At 54.2% G+C, this 24,377-nt stretch overlaps 1 protein-coding gene across 3 annotated transcripts in view; it reads right to left on the bottom strand.

Moving 5' to 3' along the window:
* Positions 1 to 24,377, bottom strand: part of LOC148646722 (sodium/potassium/calcium exchanger 3-like) — a 173,603-nt gene that overhangs the window by 128,274 nt on the left and 20,952 nt on the right. For all 3 annotated transcript variants that reach the window (XR_015927617.1, XR_015927616.1, XM_088608879.1), the window contains exons 3-14: positions 20,363 to 20,439; positions 16,338 to 16,412; positions 15,812 to 15,896; positions 13,914 to 14,017; positions 12,813 to 12,887; positions 11,292 to 11,317; positions 10,346 to 10,399; positions 9,008 to 9,141; positions 7,273 to 7,436; positions 5,813 to 6,110; positions 5,163 to 5,329; positions 1,658 to 1,772 (exon numbers count right to left, since the gene is read on the bottom strand). Coding sequence is in view for 1 of the 3 variants with exons in the window: in XM_088608879.1 (XP_088465005.1) it covers positions 1,658 to 1,772; positions 5,163 to 5,329; positions 5,813 to 6,110; positions 7,273 to 7,436; positions 9,008 to 9,141; positions 10,346 to 10,399; positions 11,292 to 11,317; positions 12,813 to 12,887; positions 13,914 to 14,017; positions 15,812 to 15,896; positions 16,338 to 16,412; positions 20,363 to 20,439 (1,374 nt within the window). In the remaining 2 variants the exon portion in view is untranslated. The remainder of the gene's footprint in view (positions 1 to 1,657; positions 1,773 to 5,162; positions 5,330 to 5,812; positions 6,111 to 7,272; positions 7,437 to 9,007; positions 9,142 to 10,345; positions 10,400 to 11,291; positions 11,318 to 12,812; positions 12,888 to 13,913; positions 14,018 to 15,811; positions 15,897 to 16,337; positions 16,413 to 20,362; positions 20,440 to 24,377) is intronic.

A 24,377-nucleotide genomic window follows, 5' to 3' on the forward strand; every position in this document is an offset into this window, starting at 1 on the left:
AACACTGTCTCCAGAGCTCAGGGTCTAACAACCACCTGGGAGACGCACAGTGTTCATTCTGCACCAGCAGCCCCCACCTGGGAGACACACAGTGTTCATTCTGCACCAGCAGCCCCCACCTGGGAGACACACAGTGATCATTCTGCACCAGCAGCCCCCACCTGGGAGACACACAGTGACCATTCTGCACCAGCAGCCCCCACCTGGGAGACACACAGTGATCATTCTGCACCAGCAGCCCCCACCTGGGAGACACACAGTGCTCATTCTGCACCAGCAGCCCCCACCTGGGAGACGCACAGTGCTCATTCTGCACCAGCAGCCCCCACCTGGGAGACACACAGTGATCATTCTGCACCAGCAGCCCCCACCTGGGAGACGCACAGTGATCATTCTGCACCAGCAGCCCCCACCTGGGAGACGCACAGTGATCATTCTGCACCAGCAGCCCCCACCTGGGAGACGCACAGTGATCATTCTGCACCAGCAGCCCCCACCTGGGAGACGCACAGTGCTCATTCTGCACCAGCAGCCCCCACCTGGGAGACGCACAGTGCTCATTCTGCACCAGCAGCCCCCACCTGGGAGACGCACAGTGCTCATTCTGCACCAGCAGCCCCCACCTGGGAGACGCACAGTGACCATTCTGCACCAGCAGCCCCCACCTGGGAGACGCACAGTGATCATTCTGCACCAGCAGCCCCCACCTGGGAGACGCACAGTGATCATTCTGCACCAGCAGCCCCCACCTGGGAGACGCACAGTGATCATTCTGCACCAGCAGCCCCCATCTGGGAGACGCACAGTGATCATTCTGCACCAGCAGCCCCCACCTGGGAGACGCACAGTGATCATTCTGCACCAGCAGCCCCCACCTGGGAGACGCACAGTGATCATTCTGCACCAGCAGCCCCCACCTGGGAGATGCACAGTGACCATTCTGCACCAGCAGCCCCCACCTGGGAGACGCACAGTGTTCATTCTGCACCAGCAGCCCCACCTGGGAGACGCACAGTGATCATTCTGCACCAGCAGCCCCCACCTGGGAGACGCACAGTGATCATTCTGCACCAGCAGCCCCCATCTGGGAGACGCACAGTGATCATTCTGCACCAGCAGCCCCCACCTGGGAGACGCACAGTGATCATTCTGCACCAGCAGCCCCACCTGGGAGACGCACAGTGATCATTCTGCACCAGCAGCCCCACCTGGGAGACGCACAGTGCTCATTCTGCACCAGCAGCCCCCACCTGGGAGACACACAGCGACCATTCTGCACCAGTAGCCCCCATCTGGGAGACACACAGTGTTCATTCTGCACCAGCAGCCCCCACCTGGTAGACACACAGTTCTCATTCTGCACCGGCAGCCCCCACCTGGGAGACGCACAGTGCTCATTCTGCACCAGCAGCCCCCACCTGGGAGACACACAGTGCTCATTCTGCACCAGTAGCCCCCATCTGGGAGACACACAGTGACCATTCTGCACCAGCAGCCCCCACCTGGGAGACGCACAGTGATCATTCTGCACCAGCAGCCCCCACCTGGGAGACGCACAGTGACCATTCTTGCAATTCCTGATCTCACTGCTCTCCCCTAATGCCAGAAAGCCTGTCAGCGGGAGTGGGACAGGCAGGGAACTGCTTCCTTTATTTACCCTGCCTGGCGACGATGAGGCTGGCCATGCAGTCCGGCACGCTGGTCCCGGCTGCCAGGAAGGTGATGCCCATGATCACATCCGGGATGCCCAGCGTATAGCTGATGATGGTCACCTGGGGGGAGAGACGAGAGGCTGTAACGTTAATGTCAAGGGCGCCCCCTGCGCCCCACCACGTAGAGGGCAGAGCCCCGAAACGCACTGCCTGTAGAATGCGCGTCAGGTTACAGTGACACACAGTGGTAATGTTTGCGTACCAACCATTTGGAGCCACGTTCCTGTGCTGCAGGGATTTGGCAAACTTGCTGGTGCTACTACAGCTGCTATTACTACAGGTCTACTACAGCTGCTATTACTACTGGTCTACTACAGCTGCTATTACTACTGGTCTACTACACCTGCTATTACTACTGATCTACTACAGCTGCTATTACTACTGGTCTACTACAGCTGCTATTACTACTGGTCTACTACACCTGCTGTTACTACTGATCTGCTACAGCTGCTATTACTACTGATCTACTACAGCTGCTATTACTACTGGTCTACTACAGCTGCTATTACTACTGGTCTACTACACCTGCTATTACTACTGATCTACTACAGCTGCTATTACTACTGATCTACTACACCTGCTATTACTACTGATCTACTACAGCTGCTATTACTACTGGTCTACTACAGCTGCTATTACTACTGGTCTACTACACCTGCTGTTACTACTGATCTACTACAGCTGCTATTACTACTGGTCTACTACAGCTGCTATTACTACTGATCTACTACACCTGCTATTACTACTGGTCTACTACAGCTGCTATTACTACTGGTCTACTACAGCTGCTATTACTACTGATCTACTACACCTGCTATTACTACTGCTCTACTACAGCTGCTATTACTACTGATCTACTACACCTGCTATTACTACTGCTCTACTACAGCTGCTATTACTACTGGTCTACTACAGCTGCTATTACTACTGATCTACTACACCTGCTATTACTACTGCTCTGCTACACCTGCTATTACTACTGATCTACTACACCTGCTATTACTACTGCTCTACTACAGCTGCTATTACTACTGATCTACTACAGCTGCAATTACTACTGCTCTGCTTCACCTGCTATTACTACTGGTCTACTACAGCTGCTATTACTACTGTTCTACTACAGCTGCTATTACTACTGATCTACTACAGCTGCAACTACTACTGCTCTGCTACACCTGCTATTACTACTGCTCTACTACAGCTGCTATTACTACTGCTCTACTACAGCTGCTATTACTACTGATCTACTACAGCTGCTATTACTACTGATCTACTACAGCTGCTATTACTACTGCTCTGCTACACCTGCTATTACTACTGATCTACTACACCTGCTATTACTACTGGTCTACTACAGCTGCTATTACTACTGATCTACTACAGCTGCTATTACTACTGATCTACTACACCTGCTATTACTACTGGTCTACTACAGCTGCTATTACTACTGCTCTACTACACCTGCTATTACTACTGCTCTGCTACACCTGCTGTTACTACTGATCTACTACAGCTGCTATTACTACTGCTCTACTACAGCTGCTCTTCCTACTGATCTACTACAGATGCTTTTACTACTGGTCTACTACAGCTGCTCTTCCTACTGATCTACTACAGATGCTTTTACTACTGATCTACTACAGCTGTTGATCCTGCTACTGTTACAGATACTGCCACTATTACTTCTAGCACCACTGCTATTACTACTAAGAGTACTACTACTAACAAGGATATTAACAAGCTGTGCCCATTTCTGTAGCATTCTCCTCCAGCCTGCTGCAGGTTAAGTGACACAACAGCACCACCTGCTGCCTACTCGATGTAACTGCCGCAGAGCGGGCATTACCCCTGGGTGACTTTACAATTACCCCCAGGATCAGAATACGACAGGGAACTCGACGTTGTCTACACACAGAAATGTTTGACCGAATCTCTTCTTCATTTGGCAGCAACAAGGTGTGTCAAGAGATGTACAGTTACCCCCTCGAGCTCACATTAGATGTCAGAGCATCATAACTACAGCGTGTCGCATGTGTTTTTTCATCACATTCAAGGATGTATCGTTAACAAATACGTATACTGGCGCAGTGACAATTGCTCTGATCAACACACTTGCAATTAACTTCGTTTCTTATACAGGGGGCCAGATCTTATATTTGATATAATCTTATATATTTCACCCTGCAGCTCACAACTGACAGCCCCACTGGAGCTCAGCAGGTGTGAGCCTGGTCAGTACCTGGAGGGGAGACTCCTGGGAAAGCTGAGGCTGCTGCTGGAAGAGGTGTGAGTGGGGCCAGCAGGGGGCGCTCACCCTGCGGTCTGTGTGGGTCCTGATGCCCCAGTATAGTGACGGGGGACACTAGACTGTAAACAGGCGCCGTCCTTCGGATGAGATGTAAAACCGAGGTCCTGACTCTCTGTGGTCATTAAAAATCCCAGGGTGTTTCTTGAGAAGAGTAGGGGTGTTACCCCGGTGTCCTGGCCAAATTTCCCCCCTGGCCTTTACCCATCATGGCCTCCTAATAACCCCCCCCTCTGAACTGGCTCCATCACTCTGCTCTCCTCCCCACTGAGAGCTGGGGTGTGGGGAGCGTTCTGGCGCCTCATCCAGGTGGGGGTACACACTGCTGGGGGTGGAGGGGATCCCCATGACCTGTAAAGCGCTTTGAGTGGAGGGTCCAGAAAAGCACTATATAAGTGTAACCAATTATTATTATTATTATTATATGAACTAGGTCATGATTCTGATGGGGTTTTTTTGGTACTCCTAGACAGCTGACCAGTTAAAGCTTTTCCACAGACTGTTACTGTAAACACACAGTCCTAGTCTTTCTCAGTTAGTCTGATGGGATGTCACAACTTCGGCGTGCCAACTCTGTTTGACAGCTTCTCTTTCATCAGCAACGTCTTGTCTTGGCCAAAATTAAAATTAATAAAGTATCTGCCCAAAGTGCTGCTGCCTCACAGTGTGGGGGCCCTGGGTTCAGTTCCAGATCTGGGGTGCTGTCTGGGTGGAGTCTGCATGTTCTCCCCATGTTCACAGATGTTTCCTCCCACAGTCCCAAAGACATTCTAGTAGGTTAATTGGGTTCTGGGAGAATTGGTCCTGGTGGTAGTGTGAGTGTGTGTCTGTGTGTGACCTGGGATGGACCCTGTCTTGCGCCTGCTGCTTGCTGAGATAGTCTCTAACTGCCCCACAACCCTGAATTAGATGAAACTGTTAGAAAATACCCAGGCTTCCGTCAAGAAACAGCAGGATGGGATCCTGGGATCAGTTAATTACTAACTGCTTAACGGGCTGGATGGACCTCTTTGTAACCCATCTAATGTTCTTATTTAGTGATACAACCTGGGTGGACTGGAGCACGTGGACAATTGCTGTGCCCCCTGTACAGACGTGAACCCACAATCCACCTTTCCTACGATAAAAGGTTGCCCAGCTCTCACCATCCAGACCATGACGTAGGAGAAGATGGCTATCCAGAGGGTGGACATCAGGAAGGTCACCATGAACCACTTGTGCCAGCGTGGCAGGATGCAGTTGGGCACAGTGCAGTAGAGCAGCAGAGACAGGGGCCAGGATACCAGCCACTTCACCCGGGCACACAGCCCTCCTGCGGGTACAGAGCAGAGGAGAGAGAGTATCAGACACTGCCCGGGCACACAGTCCCCCTGCGGGTACAGAGCACAGGAGAGAGAGTATCAGACACTGCCCGGGCACACAGTCCCCCTGTGGGTACAGAGCAGAGGAGAGAGAGTATCAGACACTGCCCGGGCACACAGCCCCCCTGCAGGTACAGAGCACAGGAGAGAGAGTATCAGACACTGCCCGGGCACACAGCCCCCCTGCGGGTACAGAGCACAGGAGAGAGAGTATCAGACACTGCTCGGGCACACAGCCCCCCTGCGGGTACAGAGCACAGGACAGAGTATCAGACACTGCCCGAGAACACAGTCCCCCTGCGGGTACAGAGCACAGGAAAGAGAGTATCAGACACTGCCCGGGCACACAGTCCCCTTGCGGGTACAGAGCAGAGGAGAGAGTATCAGACAGACCTTTCCTTGGCTATTCTAAGCCAGCCTGCATGCCCGCTTACCTGGCATCCGCAGGGGAGAGAAGACCCCTTCCTCCTCATCTTCCTCCTCCTCGGGCCGGCCGGGATCGCCCCCCGTCTCGCCCTCCGGGCGCCCCGCTTCGTCCCTCTCCCCGGGCTCCTCCAGGGGCTGCCTCTCGTGGTCCAGGGCACCCCCGTTCTCCAGAGCCCAGGAGCCCCCGCCGCCACCGCCGCCCCCGCCGCCCCCCGCCGCGGACACGCCCCTCGCCGGGGTGTCCTCGCCCCCCGCCCCGCTGCAGCTGCTGCCCCCGGGGCTCCTGGTGCGGATCAGCCGCTGCCTCTGCCGGCGGGAGAGAGGGGGAGAACGTGGGTCCTGGTGCTCCGGAGGGGCTGGTCTTGGGTTCTGGGGTTCGGGAGCACACTGGTACATTGGAGCCCAGTGGTGTGCAGTCTGGTACAGTGGAGCACACTGGTGCCCAGTCTGGTACAGTAGAGCACAGTGCTGCCCAGTCTGGTACAGTAGAGCCCAGTGGAGCCCAGTCTGGTACAGTAGAGCACACTGGTGCCCAGTCTGGTACAGTAGAGCCCAGTGGAGCCCAGTCTGGTACAGTGGAGCCCAGTGGTGTTCAGTCTGGTACAGTAGAGCACCCTGGTGCCCAGTCTGGTACAGTGGAGCACACTAGTGCCCAGTCTGGTACAGTGGAGAACACTGGTGCCCAGTCTGGTACAGTAGAGCCCAGTGGAGCCCAGTCTGGTACAGTAGAGCCCAGTGGAGCCCAGTGGAGCCCAGTCTGGTACAGTGGAGCCCAGTGGTGTTCAGTCTGGTACAGTAGAGCCCAGTGGAGCCCAGTCTGGTACAGTAGAGCACACTGGTGCCCAGTCTGGTACAGTAGAGTCCAGTGGAGCCCAGTCTGGTACAGTAGAGCCCAGTGGTGTTCAGTCTGGTACAGTGGAGCCCAGTGGAGCCCAGTGGAGCCCAGTCTGGTACAGTAGAGCCCAGTGGTGTTCAGTCTGGTGCAGTAGAGCCCAGTGGAGCCCATTAGAGCCCAGTCTGGTACAGTAGAGCCCAGTGGAGCCCAGTGCAGCCCAGTCTGGTACAGTAGAGCCCAGTGGTGTTCAGTCTGGTACAGTAGAGCCCAGTAGAACCCAGTCTGGTACAGTAGAGCCCAGTGCAGCCCAGTCAGAAACAGTAGAGCCCACTGGTGCCCAGTCAGATACAGTAGAGCCCACTGGAGCCCAGTCTGGTACAGTAGAGCCCAGTAGAACCCAGTCTGGTACAGTAGAGCCCAGTACAGCCCAGTCAGATACAGTAGAGCCCACTGGTGCCCAGTCAGATACAGTAGAGCACACTGGTGCCCAGTCAGACACAGTAGAGCCCAGTGCAGCCCAGTCAGAAACAGTAGAGCCCACTGGTGCCCAGTCAGACACTGTAGAGCCCAGTGCGGCCCAGTCAGACACAGCAGAGCCCCGGAGAGGCCAGTCCCAGTGCCCGCAGGACTCACCTCGTTGATGAGCATGCGGCCGGCCATGCTGAGCCGCGTGCGGGGGGAGAAGTGCTGGGTGATCATGATGCGCAGGCTGGCCTCGGGGAAGGACAGCTGGTGGGGGTGCAGGCTGAAGAGCTCGTCCACCATCAGGACCGGGGACTCCTGGACCGAGCGCCGGCCTGCCGAGGACACAGGGGGGTCACGACAGAGCAGACTGGGCAGGATGGGTCTGGTCAAGAGACACCCCCCCATCTAGGAGGTCAAACTCCTAGCCAGCAGCCATATCGCCCTGCAGCTCCCCACTGGAGACTCAGCAGGTGGGAGCCTGACCAGTACCTGTCGGGGAGACTCCTGGGAAAGCTGAGGCTGCTGCTGGAAGAGGTGTTAGTGGGGCCAGCAGGGGGCGCTCACCCTGCGGTCTGTGTGGGTCCTAATGCCCCAGTATAGTGACGGGGGACGCTAGACTGTAAACAGGCGCCGTCCTTCAGATGAAATGTAAAACCTAGCCCACTGGTGCCCAGTCAGATACAGTGGAGCACACTGGAGCCCAGTCTGGTACAGTAGAGCACACTGGAGCCCAGTCTGGTACAGTAGAGCAGACTGGTGCCCAGTCAGATACAGTAGAGCACACTGGAGCCCAGTCCGGTACAGTAGAACCCACTGGTGCCCAGTCAGATACAGTAGAGCACACTGGAGCCCAGTCTGGTACAGTAGAGCACACTGGAGCCCAGTCAGATACAGTAGAGCACACTGGAGCCCAGTCCGGTACAGTAGAACCCACTGGTACCCAGTCAGATACAGTAGAGCACACTGGAGCCCAGTCTGGTACAGTAGAACCCACTGGTGCCCAGTCAGATACAGTAGAGCACACTGGAGCCCAGTCTGGTACAGTAGAGCCAAGTGCTGCCCAGTCTGGTACAGTGGAGCCCACTGGTGCACAGTCAGATACAGTAGAGCACACTGGAGCCCAGTCTGGTACAGTAGAACCCACTGGTGCCCAGTCAGATACAGTAGAGCACACTGGAGCCCAGTCTGGTACAGTAGAGCCAAGTGCTGCCCAGTCTGGTACAGTAGAACCCACTGGTGCCCAGTCAGATACAGTAGAGCACACTGGAGCCCAGTCTGGTACAGTAGAGCCCACTGGAGCCCAGTCAGATACAGTAGAGCACACTGGAGCCCAGTCTGGTACAGTAGAGCCAAGTGCTGCCCAGTCTGGTACAGTAGAACCCACTGGTGCCCAGTCAGATACAGTAGAGCACACTGGAGCCCAGTCTGGTACAGGAGAGCCCACTGGAGCCCACTTACTGGCTGCAGTACATTATACCACATTGTGATCACAGACTGCTTCACCTCAGTCAGTACTAGCATCTCCATTCCATTGCCTCGGCTCATCTGCTGACTGCACTTTAAAAAGTGAGCAACAGCCTCAGAAGTTAGGGATCAATTAAATAATGAACGCATCGTCAAGGTATCCACTCCTGATCCTGGAGGGGGTACAATCCAGATCTTACAGGTAACGTGAGTTACAGCCTGGAAGCAGATCAATTAAGACCTATTAGAGACCACTGGATGCCACTCAGAGTCCAGGGCAGAACGAAAACCCGGAGACCCGGAGGTCCAACTGGCCCTGGAGTGAGTGGCAGTGATGTCTTGGAAAGATCCAAGACCAGGACCGGAATGGCAGGGACCGGAATGGGAGTGCATCCTGATCGAAGGGGGGGGGGAGGAGAGACGGGACGAGGACACTCACCCTTCCTCAGCATGACCATGGAGGTTTCGGAGTGCGCCCCCTCCCCCGCGGGCCCCTGCCGGTGGCGGCCGTTCATCAGGTGACACCCCCTGCTGCGCTGGCGCTCCATGAAGTTTTGGATCCTGGAGTTAAACCTGGATCGAGACATCGGAGACTCTTGGATCGGTGGGATTGGATCTCCCGCCATCTTGGGGAGAGCTGAGGCTGCTGCTGGAAGAGGTGTTAGTGGGGGCCAGCAGGGGGCGCTCACCCTGCGGTCTGTGTGGGTCCTGATGCCCCAGTATAGTGACGGGGGACGCTAGACTGTAAACAGGTGCCGTCCTTCGGGTGAGACGTCAAACCGAGGTCCTGACTCTCTGTGGTCATTAAAAATCCCAGGGTGTTTCTCGAGAAGAGTAGGGGTGTTACCCCAGTGTCCTGGCCAAATTTCCCCCCTGGCCTTTACCCATCATGGCCTCCTAATAACCCCCCTCTCTGAACTGGCTCCATCGCTCTGCTCTCCTCCCCACTGAGAGCTGGGGTGTGGGGAGCGGACTGGCGCCTCATCCAGGTGGGGGTGGAGGGGATCCCCATGACCTGGAAAGAGCTCTGAGTTGGAGGGTCCAACTCAACTCATTCACTTCATTAACAGAACAGTCACGTATTTGACCCACAATGTAATTGAGGGCTCAGGCAGAACAAGTACCAGAAAACACTGAGTCTGAGATCTCAGATCAAAGAGTTCTAGGCAAACTGAAAGAAACAGTTCTTTCCCGAAGACTAGGGGTTCAAAATTTAAAATAGGGGCCATAATGCTAAACAATATAACACACTAGTAAGGTCTAGAATACTGTGTCTGAAGGGAGTGTCCCACACTGACAGGCTGAAGGAACTGAGTCTCTTTAGTCTAAAGGGAGTGTCCCACACTGACAGGCTGAGGGAACTGAGTCTCTTTAGTCTGAAGGGAGTGTCCCACACTGACAGGCATAAGGAACTGAGTCTCTTTAGTTTGAAGGGACTGTCCCACACTGACAGGCATAAGGAACTGAGTCTCTTTAGTTTGAAGGGACTGTCCCATACTGACAGGCTGGAGGAACTGAGTCTCTTTAGTCTGAAGGGACTGTCCCACACTGAAGGCTGAGGGAACTGAGTCTCTTTAGTCTGAAGGGAGTGTCCCAGACTGACAGGCTGGAGGAACTGAGTCTCTTTAGTCTGAAGGGAGTGTCCCCACACTGGCAGGCTGAGGGAACTGAGTCTCTTTAGTCTGAAGGGAGTGTCCCACACTGACAGGCTGAGGGAACTGAGTCTCTTTAGTCTAAGGGGAAGACTAGGGGAATTTAATTTCATGCAGGAACTCACTTCATGATGAGGATGTAGACGCCATACATGGATATCAGGATCAAGGACTCCCACCTGCAGGCCAGAGAGAGAAGGGCTGCTGAGATTAGGACAGCAGTGGCTCTCGTTTCCCTTGTCCATTTGTCAGGAGATGGGCAGGTGTGTATCAGCCCACTGGTGGCTGGAGGGGTGAGGGTACTGTGAAATGCCCTTCCGCTGCCTGTGGTGTACTGGGTGGGTGAGGGGAGTGGATGAGGGGGTGAGTGGATGAACTGATAGCCGGATGGATGGATGGAATTGATGAATGAATGGATGAATAGATTGATAGGTGGACAGATGGAGGGGTGAATAGACTGGAGGACAGATGGAGGGGTGAATAGACTGGTGGGTGGACAGATGGAGGGGTGAACAGGCAGGTAGGAGGACAGATTGAAGGGTGTATGGGTGGACAGATGGAGGGGTGAACAGGCAGGTAGGAGGACAGATTGAAGGGTGTATGGGTGGACAGATGGAGGGGTGGACAGGCAGGTAGGAGGACAGATTGAAGGGTGTATGGGTGGACAGATGGAGGGGTGAACAGGCAGGTAGGAGGACAGATGGAGGGGTGTATGGGTGGACAGATGGAGGGGTGGACAGGCAGGTAGGAGGACAGATTGAAGGGTGTATGGGTGGACAGATGGAGGAGTGAATAGGCAGGTAGGAGGACAGATGGAGGGGTGTATGGGTGGACAGATGGAGGGGTGAACAGGCAGGTAGGAGGACAGATGGAGGGGTGTATGGGTGGACATGTGGATTATAGGTGGATTTTAATTATAGGTGGCCATTCTACAACAGGACCCTCCACAGAGACAGTGAAGTCCGCTTAGCGCGTGTCAAAAGCGAAGGGGCTGCTCGGAAGACGCACAGAGCTCCACCTGCAGCACCTCATCGGTTCTCAAACGGGTTCTGTTTGCGCGGCAGAACTTACCAGGCCACCTTCTCGTCGTAGATGACCTGCGAGAGGAAAAACCCAAAGAGAGGAGGTTACCGCCGGATCCGTGTGGCACCGGCCCCCCCGCCAGCCTCCCAGAACCCCGACACCCGCGGGGTTTAGGACCCTGTGCAGACGGTCTGATCCGGAAGTGACTACTGGGAAAACACAGACGGGGTCTGATCCAGAATTGACTGATCCGGACAGGTCTGATCCGGAAGTGACTACAGGGAAAAGACGAACAGGATCTGATCCGGAATTGACTACTGGGAAAACGCGGATGGGGTCTGATCCGGAAGTGACTACTGTGAAAACACAGATGGGGTCTGATCCAGAATTGACTGATCCGGATGGGGTCTGATCCGGAAGTGACTACAGGGAAAACACGGATGGGGTCTGATCTGGAAGTGACTACTGGGAAAACACAGACGGGGTCTGATCCAGAATTGACTGATCCGGACAGGTCTGATCCGGAAGTGACTACAGGGAAAACACGGATGGGGTCTGATCCGGAAGTGACTACTGGGAAAACACGGATGGGGTCTGATCCGGAAGTGACTACTGGGAAAACACAGACGGGGTCTGATCCAGAATTGACTGATCCGGATGGGGTCTGATCCGGAAGTGACTACTGGGAAAACGCGGATGGGGTCTGATCCGGAAGTGACTACTGGGAAAACACAGACGGGGTCTGATCCAGAATTGACTGATCCGGACAGGTCTGATCCGGAAGTGACTACAGGGAAAAGACGAACAGGATCTGATCCGGAATTGACTACTGGGAAAACGCGGATGGGGTCTGATCCGGAAGTGACTACTGGGAAAACACAAATGGGGTCTGATCCGGAATTGACTGATCCGGATGGGGTCTGATCCGGAAGTGACTACAGGGAAAACACGGATGGGGTCTGATCCGGAATTGACTACTGGGAAAACACAGACGGGGTCTGATCCAGAATTGAATGATCCGGACAGGTCTGATCCGGAAGTGACTACAGGGAAAACACGAATGGGGTCTGATCCGGAAGTGACTACTGGGAAAACACGGACAGGGATGGAAGGGATGGCGAACGGGAGGGGGCGGGTGGCGACAGTGATCCGGGTGCAAGTTGGGGGGGGGGGGGAGGGGGGGAGCACAGGCGGACAGGCCCAGAACAGTCCTGTCGGGTTCGCAAACCCCTCCTCCTCTTCAGGACGCCCCAGCCCTTCCTTGTTCTGTACTGATCTCCCACACCTGCCTCCGGTTCCTGTCCCCCCCCGTCCTATAACACCCCGACGTTCCTGCCGATCGGGGCTCGGCTCTGGAAGATGGACACTGGGAAGCCCGCCTAACCGCCTGCACTGGGGTAACAAGAGCCCACCTTCCAGGCTGAAAAGTGCTGTAGAATCTCATTTGAAGAACGGAACTTATATACTTTACAGTATATAATAAGGTATTATATATTATATTGAATATAATACCTTAGATAATCCCAGGTGTTAGTGCTCTTCCCGCAGACTCAAAGCTCTGTTACTTACCAAGATGAGGGCCAGCACAGAGAATGTGTAGTAGATGGAGTCTCGGAAGAGAGACCACCAGGTCAGTAGCACTGTCTGGGGACAGAGAGAGAGAGACCCGGTAGTAGACGACCCTCCCCTTTGCATCGATTTGCTAAACGATTAAGCTTAAATGAGACGTAAAGTCAGATTTTTCAGTGCCTTTTGCGTGCTCAAGTGGCTCGCACTGCTGTCTCACGAATCCTGGGTTCTGGGTTTCAATTCGGGGGGGGGGGTTGAGGAACCATCTGGGTGGAGTTTGCATGTTCCCTCTGGCTGTGTGTCCTAAGACGGACTGGTGTCCCGCTGGGGGTGCAGTCTTGCCTTGTGACCTGGGCTCCCGGGAGGAGATCCGGGTGATCCGGACCCCCTACCAGGAATTAGCAGCTTTCAGATAACGGACGCATTTCATGCTGAGTCGGGTATATAAAACAAGGTGAAGAAATCCAACCTTTGAAAAGGTTTTGAACACAAGTAGCACTGAAAAGTATCCAAGGGGTGAAATCCCTGGATTTCTCCGGTAGGAGCATTCCAAAGCCCAGCTTGTAGACGAATTTGGGGGCCCTGCGTTATGTCTTAGATCTTAAGATCATTTCGAAACGCCACTGGCAGCCATTGCCGAGACACCAGAACAGGAGTGACATGAACAGCAGTTTGGGTCTTAGTCGGGTTCTGAGTTCCTAAACTGTTCAGAGAGCATTTCTAGGATTAGTGAAATGGTTAGCGTGTTTTGCTTTTGGAATTCCTATGTGGACCACTGCTTAAGGTCCACTGGGGTCACCAGCTGCCTTACACTGTGTGAGGGTGACTTCATGTCTGGGAGTGGACTTGAACCAGGAAGCTCATGCTGCACAGTTTTCCTGCAGCAGAGGTTAATGAAAAGTCCATACTTGAGCCCAGAGCTCATCCCATGGATCAGTATCAGAAGAGATGCTTGTCAAAGGCAGATGGGTCCCCCAACCCCTGTAACCCTGGTACCCCCGATACACCTGGGTGGACTGGACCCTCACCCTCCTGGACCAGGGCTCACAGCCCTGAGCGCCGCTCTCTTCCGCCCCCTACAGGCCGTAGGCCTAGACGTACCTGTCCGGCGAAGAGGCCACACACGCCGATGATGACCAGGATGTTGAAGACGGCCGAGCCCACAATCGTCCCCACGCCCACGTCGCCCTTGGTGATGAAGACACCTGCGGACGGAGGAGGAGACAATGAATGAATGAATGAGTCTAGAGTGGCACTGTGACCCGGGGTTAAATTCCGGTCCTGGGGTGCTGTCTGTGTGGAGTTTGCATGTTCCCCCCATGTGAGCCTGGGTTTTTCCAGGTGCTCCAGTTTCCACCCATAGTCCAAAGATGTGCTGGTAGTATTTATTGTGCACAATCAATGCTGTGGAACAGGTTGTGCACTAAGTTATTCATTACAATATACTGTATACTGTGCAACAGGGGGATCATGAATTTATTCATCTTCCTAAATGAATGCTCAACCCCTTTCACAGAATTTATCAGGCTGTTACAAAAATACCTTGGCACTGTTGTTAATCACAGACGAACCTTGGAGGAGAAAACACGTCATATGTAAGCAGATCCAATAGCCTTTGTTATTCTTGAGAAAACTGTGTTACATCAAAGACTGTATTCTACAGGACGTGTATTCAATTTCTTGCATCAGGAATTCGTCTTTTCGCAGACCCCAGCTTGCACTCCATGAGACACACAGACAGGGAGAGAGAAGCTGGGGGTCAGAGCGTAGGGTCGGGCATTTATACAGCACCCCTGGAGCAGCTGGGGTGAAGGGCCTTGCTCAGGGGCCCAGCAGAGTAGGATCCCTCTGCCGGCTGCAGGATTTGAACCGGCAACCTCCCAGCAAACGGCGCAGAGCTCCACCAACTTTTTATTCTGATATGGTTAAACAACAACTACCTCTTTCAGACATCTACATCAAACAGGTGGTGTCGAATTATTATTCCACTATCATCACTGTCATGATCCTCTCTTGCACAGCGCATCTGAGCTCCTTATTTTCTAAACATGGCCCAGACAGAAAGGGGAATTGTGAAAATGTGATTTCAGCCTTCATCCCAGGAACAGGCCAGCCTCCTTTTGCAAAAGACCCTGTCCCAGCGCTGGGGTCAGCTGAGAGGACGTGTCAAGGTACCCTCTGACGAGGGCTGCGTTAAGACTATCGCAGACCCCACAGGGCTATAGATTTTTAGGGAGCCCCACCCCACCTGACACACATCACTCCCGCCCAACAAACACAACTACGCCCCTACGTGGCATTACATTTAAAGTTCAATTCTTGTCCATAACCTTGTACGGAACTTAAGACAAGTTAGAATCACTCGTTAATAGCACGATAGCGGGGGGGCTTCTACACGTGAAGTCTTCCTGCATACGGGCTGGCATCCGAATTTCAGAACGGCGTTTAACACCGCCACAGGGCCCGCCTTCTCAACAAACACAAAGCTAGCTCCTGCGGCATGCCCAGAGCCACCGACTCAACCCCCTGCCCACTCCAGTGCCGTTCAATAAGGGCCAATCGCACAGAGGTCTTCTAAAATGCAAACCGGTGGTAGCCCAGCTGATAAAACTCGTCCGGACAATCGTTTTGCCTTAGCGATGGATACAAATGGCGGGAGAGGCTCATGTTCAGTGAGAGGAAGAACCGAAACAGCACCGGCACCGGTGTGATCAACAGGACAGACGTTCAGGTTCTCCAGTGACTCTGAAGACTTGACGTCTCATCGCCACGTGCATTTTCATCGCTGTGTTCATCGGCTGACACCAAAAACGTGACACGGTGGGTTTCCAATCAATCAATCAGTAAGTAATCGGAGCATTTGATTGCGAGAGATATTAACGGTACCGGTACTTAGCGATACATGGATGAATTGCAGTCGTCTGTCGTCGTCTCCTAATTATACCCCAGTCGCCCCAGTGGGTCCCCCCACCCCCCACACCCAGGGTGCCCCCGCTCACCGATGAGCGAGGTGAAGAGCTCGGGTGCCGAGCTGCCCGCCGCCATGAAGGTGGCGCCTGCCACGTCCTCGCTGAGCTGGAGGTTCTGCGAGGGGGCGTGGGAAAGATGGGGGAGGGAGAGGGATAGGGAATAGGAGAGGGAGAGGGCGGGGGAGGAGAGAGGCGGGAGGGGGGGAGAGAAGAAGATTAGCGGGATCGTCGGTCCACGGGGCCTTTCGGTGAAGGCAACAGCACACCTGGCTAATGCGTGAGATCTGGCCACCTCGCGGTTCCAGGCAGCAACTGACAGACGGGCAGAAGCCGAGTTCGGGGAAGCACAGATCGAGCCACAGCCACTCCCCAGCTGAGGAGAGGGGCTGGCACGCTGTGAGGCACTGTCTCTAGCTCGCTTGGCGCACAGAAATCAGCCCATCAGCAGCGCTTCCTAAATCACAGACACGGGGTACCGGCCTGAGATATAACGAGTGTCCGCAGCCAGGGGGCGCCGGTCACCCCCCAGCCCGGCGGCCAGGCCAGCAGCAGTTACCTCTGAGATCTTCTCCAGCGAAGGAACGAAGTAGTCGTCGCACACGATGGCGAGGGCGTAGAACATGTACACCGCCTGGGAGACAGCGAGAGGAGGAGAAAGAAAAGCAAGCGATCAGACTGATTGATTGATTGGATGGTTAGTTGATTCATTGATTGGCTGGTTGATTGATCAATCAATCAGTCTGATCGATTGCTTGGTTGGTTGGCTGCTTGGTGGCTGGATCAATCGATCAATCGATTGGTGGGTTATTGGTTGACTGATTGATTAATTGATGGATCGACCGATTGATTGACTGGTTGGTTGGGGGGGGGGGTGATGGATCAATCGATCCACCGATTGGTTGGTTGTTGATTGGTCGATTGATTAGTTGGTTGCTTGGTTGGTTGATGGATCGATCGATTGGTTGGTTATTGGTTGACTGATTGATTAATTGATTGATCAACCGATTGACTGGTTGGTTGGGTGGTTGATGGATCAATCGATCGACCGATTGGTTGGTTACTGATTGGTCGATTGATTAGTTGGTTGCTTGGTTGGTTGATGGATGGATGGATGGATCGATTGATTGGTGATTGAATGGTTGGATGGATGGTTGGTTGGGTGATCGACCGGTCGGGTGGTTGATTGATCGACCGATCGATCTGATTTCTTTTTTGCCGTGTCCTTTTAATTTTCATGGAGCATTTGAGATCGAGGGGGGGTTTCTGATTCTGCTGCCGATCCACGAAGCCCATCGACTGGGCCAGCCGCCCTGCCCAGCCCAGAAGGCCACGTACAGCATCTGCAGACCCAGACTGGTCTCTGTGGGGGGGTCAGGCTCTTCATTGCAACCCAGAGAAACTTGGGAAATAGTGTTAGAGGACCAGTAGGGGGCGACAGATGCAAGACTGTAGGGGGTGCTGTCCTTTATTATTTATTCATTGTGTTGTTGTGTATTATGACTGTAATGCACTGTCTACATTGTGTGGTGTCGTCTGCTGTACTGCAAGTCATGGCCAGCAGCCATATCACCCTGCTGCTCCCCACTGGCAGCCCCACTGGAGCTCAGCAGGTGGGAGCCTGGCCAGTACCTGGAGGGGAGACTCCTGGGAAAGCTGAGGCTGCTGCTGGAAGAGGTGTCAGTGGGGCCAGCAGGGGGCGCTCACCCTGCGGTCTGTGTGGGTCCTAATGCCCCAGTATGTGACGGGGACACTAGACTGTAAACAGGCGCCGTCCTTCGGATGAGATGTCAAACCGAGGTCCTGACTCTCTGTGGTCATTAAAAACCCCAGGGTGTTTCTCGAGAAGAGTAGGGGTGTTACCCCGGTGTCCTGGCCAAATTTCCCCCCTGGCTTTTACCCATCATGGCCTCCTAATAACCCCCCTCTCTGAACTGGCTCCATCACTCTGCTCTCCTCCCCACTGAGAGCTGGGGTGTGGGGAGCGGACTGGCGCCTCATCCAGGTGGGGGTACACACTGCTGGGGGTGGAGAGGGATCCCCATTACCTGATTAGCGCTTTGAGTGGAGTGTCCAGGAAAGGCGCTATATAAGTGTAAGCAATTATTATTATTATTACTGCCTATGTCCCGAGAGATCAACACCAACAAGAAATCCAGAGTACCTGGACATATGGTAATAAACTCCTCTATTCTCTCTACTCTCTGCTCTGTACTGTTACAAAACTGTTCTAACACAAAATTGCACAATCGCATCATGCAGGTCGTGTGTATGCGTGTGTGACCCACAACGGATTTGTGTCCCATCCACGGTGTAGCCTGCCCTGTGCCTGTTGCTTGCTGGGGTAGGCTTTTGGGCTCCCAGGAAATGAATGGAAAGATGGATATAATACATCACAGACACACATATGAATCACGCAGTGGAAAACAGCAGATCTATCATCCTAGTTCTACACACATTCCTCTTGGGCACTCTGTAGGCAGAGTGGGGGTCTGGTTCCTTTTCAGTAAAGTGGGCAGTTTTCCAACAGGGAAGACAGCAGGTTGAGACGCTGTGTCATTTTCTGTTTATACCCCGGCTTCAGAATTAACTTTGTCCAGACGCAGAGGGTAAACTGTGCCAATAACACACAGGGGCGCGGACTCACGTATTTGCTCCTCACCAGACTTCGGTGTGGAAAAGATCTCTCAGCTTTGAACATCCGAGATCTTTATTTTGGGGGGAGTGAACTAGTAATTTTTTGGGGGAAAGCAAACTGTTGTTTGGGATAAATCATTGTCTATTAGTAAAGCATCTTTAGTTACTAATCAGAAAATATTGGGGTTTTTTTTTTTTTAGTCAGCAAACGGCCGAGGAATCTGATTTTTATTAAGAAGCAGGCTAGGACTTTTGAGGTGGGAGCTTTTGCAGATCGGTGGTTTTCAAATATTGACAAGTGAGTAAACATGAGCCCCCTAAAAGAGGTTAAAGAGCAACACGGACGTCACGTCTTGTTTCAGCCATATTACAGTAATTGGATGATCTTACCCCACTGGCCGAGAATGATATTGACGTGTTTTATACATTTGTACCATTGTCTATTTTCTCTGCAGCGAACTTTTTCTTAAATTACCCTTCCATCCAAATGTCCCGTACAGCCAATCCAAAATAAAATACTTATTTTATTACTTAGACCTTCTTTATTCCTAATTCCATATTATTAATACTTTATTTACTGCATCTCTTGCAGAAAACGCCCAGCTGTCCGCACTGGGGGAAACCAGTAGGACTCTGTGAGACCGCTTCAGAGAACATGTCAGTGTCACGCCTGACATCCCTCACTAGAGGGCGCTCCACTACTCCCATTATTAAGAATAAGAATTATTATTATAATTGCTTACACTTATATAGCGCCTTTCTGGACACTCCACTCAAAGCGCTTAACAGGTCATGGGGATCCCCCTCCACCCCCAGCAGTGTGTACCCCCACCTGGGTGAGGCGCCAGTCCGCTCCCCACACCCCAGCTCTCAGTGGGGAGGAGAGCAGAGTGATGGAGCCAGTTCAGAGAGGGGGGTTATTAGGAGGCCATGATGGGGAAAGGCCAGGGGGCAAATTTGGCCAGGACACCGGGGGAACACCCCTACTCTTTTCAAGAAACGCCACCTGCACCCCCCCCCTTGCTCCCACCTCCTCCCAGTTCCCGGCTTTTGCTCTCCTGTGCTCCATCGGCTGCTGTCTTTCCCTCTCTTCCTCTCGCCCGAAGAAGGCTGCCCAGCCAGAAACGTTCTGTTCCTTCTCTTTCTCAGCAAATGGACTGAACCTCGATTTGTTCCTCTGCGGCCTACTTGAGCGGCAACCTCAAACACATCCAATAGCCAATCCGACAGAGGGTCGCAGGGCAGTCGTTGCCTATCCCAGCAAGCAACAGGCCCCAGGCAGGATATAAGATGGGATCAGATCACTTTATCGGCCAAATCAAATGTCTTGCATGAGGAATGTGTCTTTTCGCAGACCCCAGCTTGCTCTCCATGAGACACACAGACAGGGAGAGAGAAGCTGGGGGTCAGAACGCAGGGTCGGGCATTTATACAGCACCCCTGGAGCAGCTGGGGTGAAGGGCCTTGCTCAGGAGTCAATCCAACGGAGTAGGATCCCTCTGGCGGCCGTTGGATTCGAACCAGCAACCTCCCAGCCACAGGGGCACAGCCTTAGCCACAGAGCCACCACTCCGCCTTTACTCTGGACAGATCGCCTGTCCATCACAAGGCAGAGACACACACACACACACACACACACACACACACACACACACACACACACACACTAGGGGCAATTTTCCCAGACGCCAATGAACCCACCTGCATGTCTTTGGACTGAGGGAGGAAACCACTGGGAGAACATGCAAACTCCCCACGGACAGCAAAAAGGGGGTTTTGCTTTTCCAGTGTGCTCCCGAGGCCCAGGCCTGTTACAGCCTGTGACCTCCTGACTCCACGCAGTGACTCGGGGTCACTGTGTGGTTCTGGAATCGCCGGTGTATCGTCTAGGGGGGGTGGGGTGGGGTAAAAGGATGGGGTGTCGAACCCCAGAGGGTGGGTACTCACACACAGCACGTGCAGCAGGACCGCGCCCCTCTTCCGTTCCCCCCGGGTGAAGATGTCTTCCGGGAACTCGTGGATCGCTGCCGACGGGAGGAAACACAACAAAAGCAGATGAGAGCTGGGAAAACTCACCTCCTTGAACAACGTCCTTCAGCCAACTGGAGCAACGCCTGGGTCCCCCTTCCTGCCCTGGCTGGGAGACATACTTATAATAACGATTCCTGACACTTCTATAGCGCCTTTCTGGACCCTCCACTCGGAGCTCTGTACAGGTCCTGGGGATCCCCTCCACCCCCAGACAGTGTGTACCCCCACCTGGATGAGGCGCCAGTCCGCTCCCCCCACACCCCAGCTGTCAGTGGGGAGGAGAGCAGAGTGATGGAGCCAGTTCAGAGAGGGGGGTTATTAGGAGGCCATGATGGGTAAAGGCCAGGGGGGAAATTTGGCCAGGACACCGGGGTAACACCCCTACTCTTCTCGAGAAACACCCTGGGGTTTTTAATGACCACAGAGAGTCAGGACCTCGATTTGACGTCTCATCCGGAGGACGGCGCCTGTTTACAGTCTAGTGTCCCCCGTCACTATACTGGGGCATCAGGACCCACACAGACCGCAGGGTGAGCGCCCCCTGCTGGCCCCACTAACACCTCTTCCTGCAGCAGCCTCAGCTTTTCCCAGGAGTCTCCCCTCCAGGTACTGGCCAGGCTCCCACCTGCTGAGTCTCCAGTGGGGGCTGTCAGTGGGGAGCCGCAGGGTGACAGGGCTGCTGATCCAATCCAAACCTCTCTCTACAGTACCAGTACACTTTTACTCCTCTTGTAGAGCTGTACTGTCTTCAGTCAGGGGAAAAAACAGGGTAATAAATCACAGTACAATGAGGGCAGATCATGATGACAGTGCTGAGCTGCAGGCTGATATGGCCGCCAGCTAGCTCCAAAGATCCATGCTATCCGAATTTTTCTTTGAGTGCTTGCCCCTGTAATCAGTCACCCCAGTGGTGTTATTGTCCGAAGAGCTGTTTCAAACAAGACCAGGGGCAGCTGTCGACTGGAGTACTGTACAACAGTCCGTCACAAGGGCGCAAGTCTGTGGTCTTCGAATTTAGTCACTAAGAGTCCAGCACAGTCCATGAAATTCACCCACCCATTTATTGAGCGACTCTTCCAATTCTCTGCTGCGGGGAAACTGGAGCCTATCCCAGCAAGCAACGGGAGAAAGGCAGGGCACACCCTGGATGGGACGCCAGTCCATCACAAGACACACACTCACACTCACACTCACACTCACACTCACACTCACACACACTCACACTCACACTCACACACACACACACACACACACACACACACACACACACACACACACACACACACACACACACACACACACACACACACACACACTCACACACTCACACCAGGGCCAGTTTTCCCAGAAGCCGCTTGTGTCTGAACTGGGGGAGGAAACCCAACTTGGGGGAGAACGTGCAAACTCCCCCCAGACAGCACCCCGGGGCCGGAATTGAACCCGGGGCCCCAGGGCTGCCAGGCAGCAAGGCGGTACAGCACGTTCCTTAGGACCTGAATAAGTAAACTGATTAATCATCGGTCCCGCAAGGGGCGTGACACTTCAGAAGCCGGAACAAGCCGGAACGTTCTGGGGATTTGGAAACCGGGCCCTGATCTTGGCCAGGAAACGCAGCAGCAGGCCCGGCAGCCCAGCGCGAACACGTCCCCCCGACTAATTCCCCGTGTTAACGAGCGTGGGCCGGCTGGAGAGGCAGAGGATCAGACGCGGTCGGCTCATTACCCGACCGCTGGGAACACAGAGCAGCGCAGAGACACCCACGGGAGACAAGTTGGCGCGTTCGGCGTTTTGATGCCTGCCGCCAGGAGGGGGAGGGGGCGAAATCAGAAGCTCGCCCCAGCTGGCTCCACTACTGACATGCTGTTCGCTCACTCCTGACATCCAGCGCTTATAAAGGTTTCTGGAGTGCGCCTGCGGGAACCCGGGATCACCAATTCACCAATTAACTAACGCTACTGCACAAGGTGCGGGGGGGGTTTGCAGGTTCGACGCCACTTTACTGTTGTGCTGTGCCACCCAGTACCTCTAGCTGTATAAATAATAATCATTGCTTACACTTCTATAGCGCTTTTCTGGACACTCCACTCAAAGCGCTTCACAGGTCACGGGGATCCCCCTCCACCCCCAGCAGTGTGTACCCCCACCTGGATGAGGCACCAGTCCGCTCCCCCCACACCCCAGCTCTCAGTGGGGAGGAGAGCAGAGTGATGGAGCCAGTTCAGAGAGGGGGGGTTATTAGGAGGCCATGATGGGTAAAGGCCAGGGGGGAAATTTGGCCAGGACACCGGGGTAACACCCCTACTCTTCTCGAGAAACACCCTGGGGTTTTTAATGACCACAGAGAGTCAGGACCTCGGTTTGACGTCTCATCCGAAGGACGGCGCCTGTTTACAGTCTAGTGCCCCCCGTCACTATACTGGGGCATCAGGACCCACACAGACCGCAGGGTGAGCGCCCCCTGCTGGCCCCCACTAACACCTCTCCCAGCAGCAGCCTCAGCTTTCCCAGGAGTCTCCCCCTCCAGGTACTGGCCAGGCTCCCACCTGCTGAGTCTCCAGTGGGGAGAGCTGCAGAGTGATATGGCTGTTGGCTGAAAACAGGAGCCGCTTCTTCAGACACAGAGCAGCCTGAGACTGAAGCCATCCTGCCGGGTCAGTTCGCCGTGACACCCCCAGTAAGGCGCTCGGCTACAGTTAACCTCCTTCCCGCCGCCAAACAGCAGGACCAGAAGGGGCCGCCTCTCGGTTTGTTTACTTCTCTTTTATCCCGGGGTTGCCCTTATTTTTTTATTTTTAAAGGACTGCCTTCTCCCACAGCTCTGTTTTTTTTTTTAATTTCATGCCGGACCTGTCAGCTCACATCGAGGGCCCGGCCGTCGCAGCCCGGCGGAAGGTTTTGACAGGCCGGCCGGCCCCCCGGCACCGCAGTTGCCATGGAGACCGCCCCCCGTCCGGGAAGGCGGGGCGGGGGGGGGGGGGGGGAAGGGGAGGGCGAGGGCTACGATTGGCTCCTGGCTTCCGACGCACGGCAGCGGGCAGCCAATGGCGGCTCAGCGACGGGGGGGAGGGGGAGGAGTCGGCGTGAAGACAGGGGAAGTGAACCCGAGGGACTTGAGGAGAGAGAATATGGAAATAGCAGCAGTTCCAAAGAGGAGGGAGGGAAAAAAAAGGCTGAAAATAGCTCTTTTTTTCCTGACTTGACGTCCCCCGGGACGTAGCTCAAAGACTACAGAACAGCCTGGTTTACTCCTTCATCTCCGGCAGTGGCCTGTGGTGCCGCTCTGTAAACACAGCCCGGCGGACTGTGATGATTAGGCTTTCGGCTCCAGCACACCTGCCTGCTTTTAAACAGCAGTACCCTCTCATGCACCTCCCTCTGTCCCACAGATCTGAGAATCCGTCTGTGTCTTCAGATCTTTTTTTTTTTTAAAACTATCGCTGCACTCAACTCGCTCCGGCTCACGGGCGCTTTATAACACAAGCTCAAGCGCCTGTTTGCAAGGCGTTCGCCCAAAACACGCCTCTAAGACCATCCGAGTAGCCTTTAGCCCCCTGACGGCCTGCTGGTTTTCTTGCTGTGCTGTTGTGCAGGTGGGGCAGCCTGTCCCAGCCTCCCACGGCGGCTTTTACGCAAAGGGTGGTGGGAGCAGGGAACGACCTGCCCAGGTCGGCTGTTGAAGCCGATATTTTGGCCTCTCTCAAGACAACGAGGAAATGAGATCCTGAGATCAGGACAGGAGGCACTTCTTTACACAGAGGGAGGTGGGGGTGTGGAACAAGCTGCCCAGGTCTGCTGTCGAAGCCGAGACCCTGGCTGTTCTCAAGACGCAGCTGGCTGAGATCTGCCAGTCAGGACAGGAGGCACTTCTTTACACAAAGGGTGGTGGGAGCAGGGAACAAGCTGCCCAGGTCTGCTGTCGAAGCCGAGACCC

Source organism: Lepisosteus platostomus, chromosome 16 (assembly GCF_059453375.1).
Source record: "Lepisosteus platostomus isolate fLepPlt1 chromosome 16, fLepPlt1.hap1, whole genome shotgun sequence".
In the NCBI taxonomy this organism is placed as follows: Eukaryota; Metazoa; Chordata; class Actinopteri; order Semionotiformes; family Lepisosteidae; genus Lepisosteus; species Lepisosteus platostomus.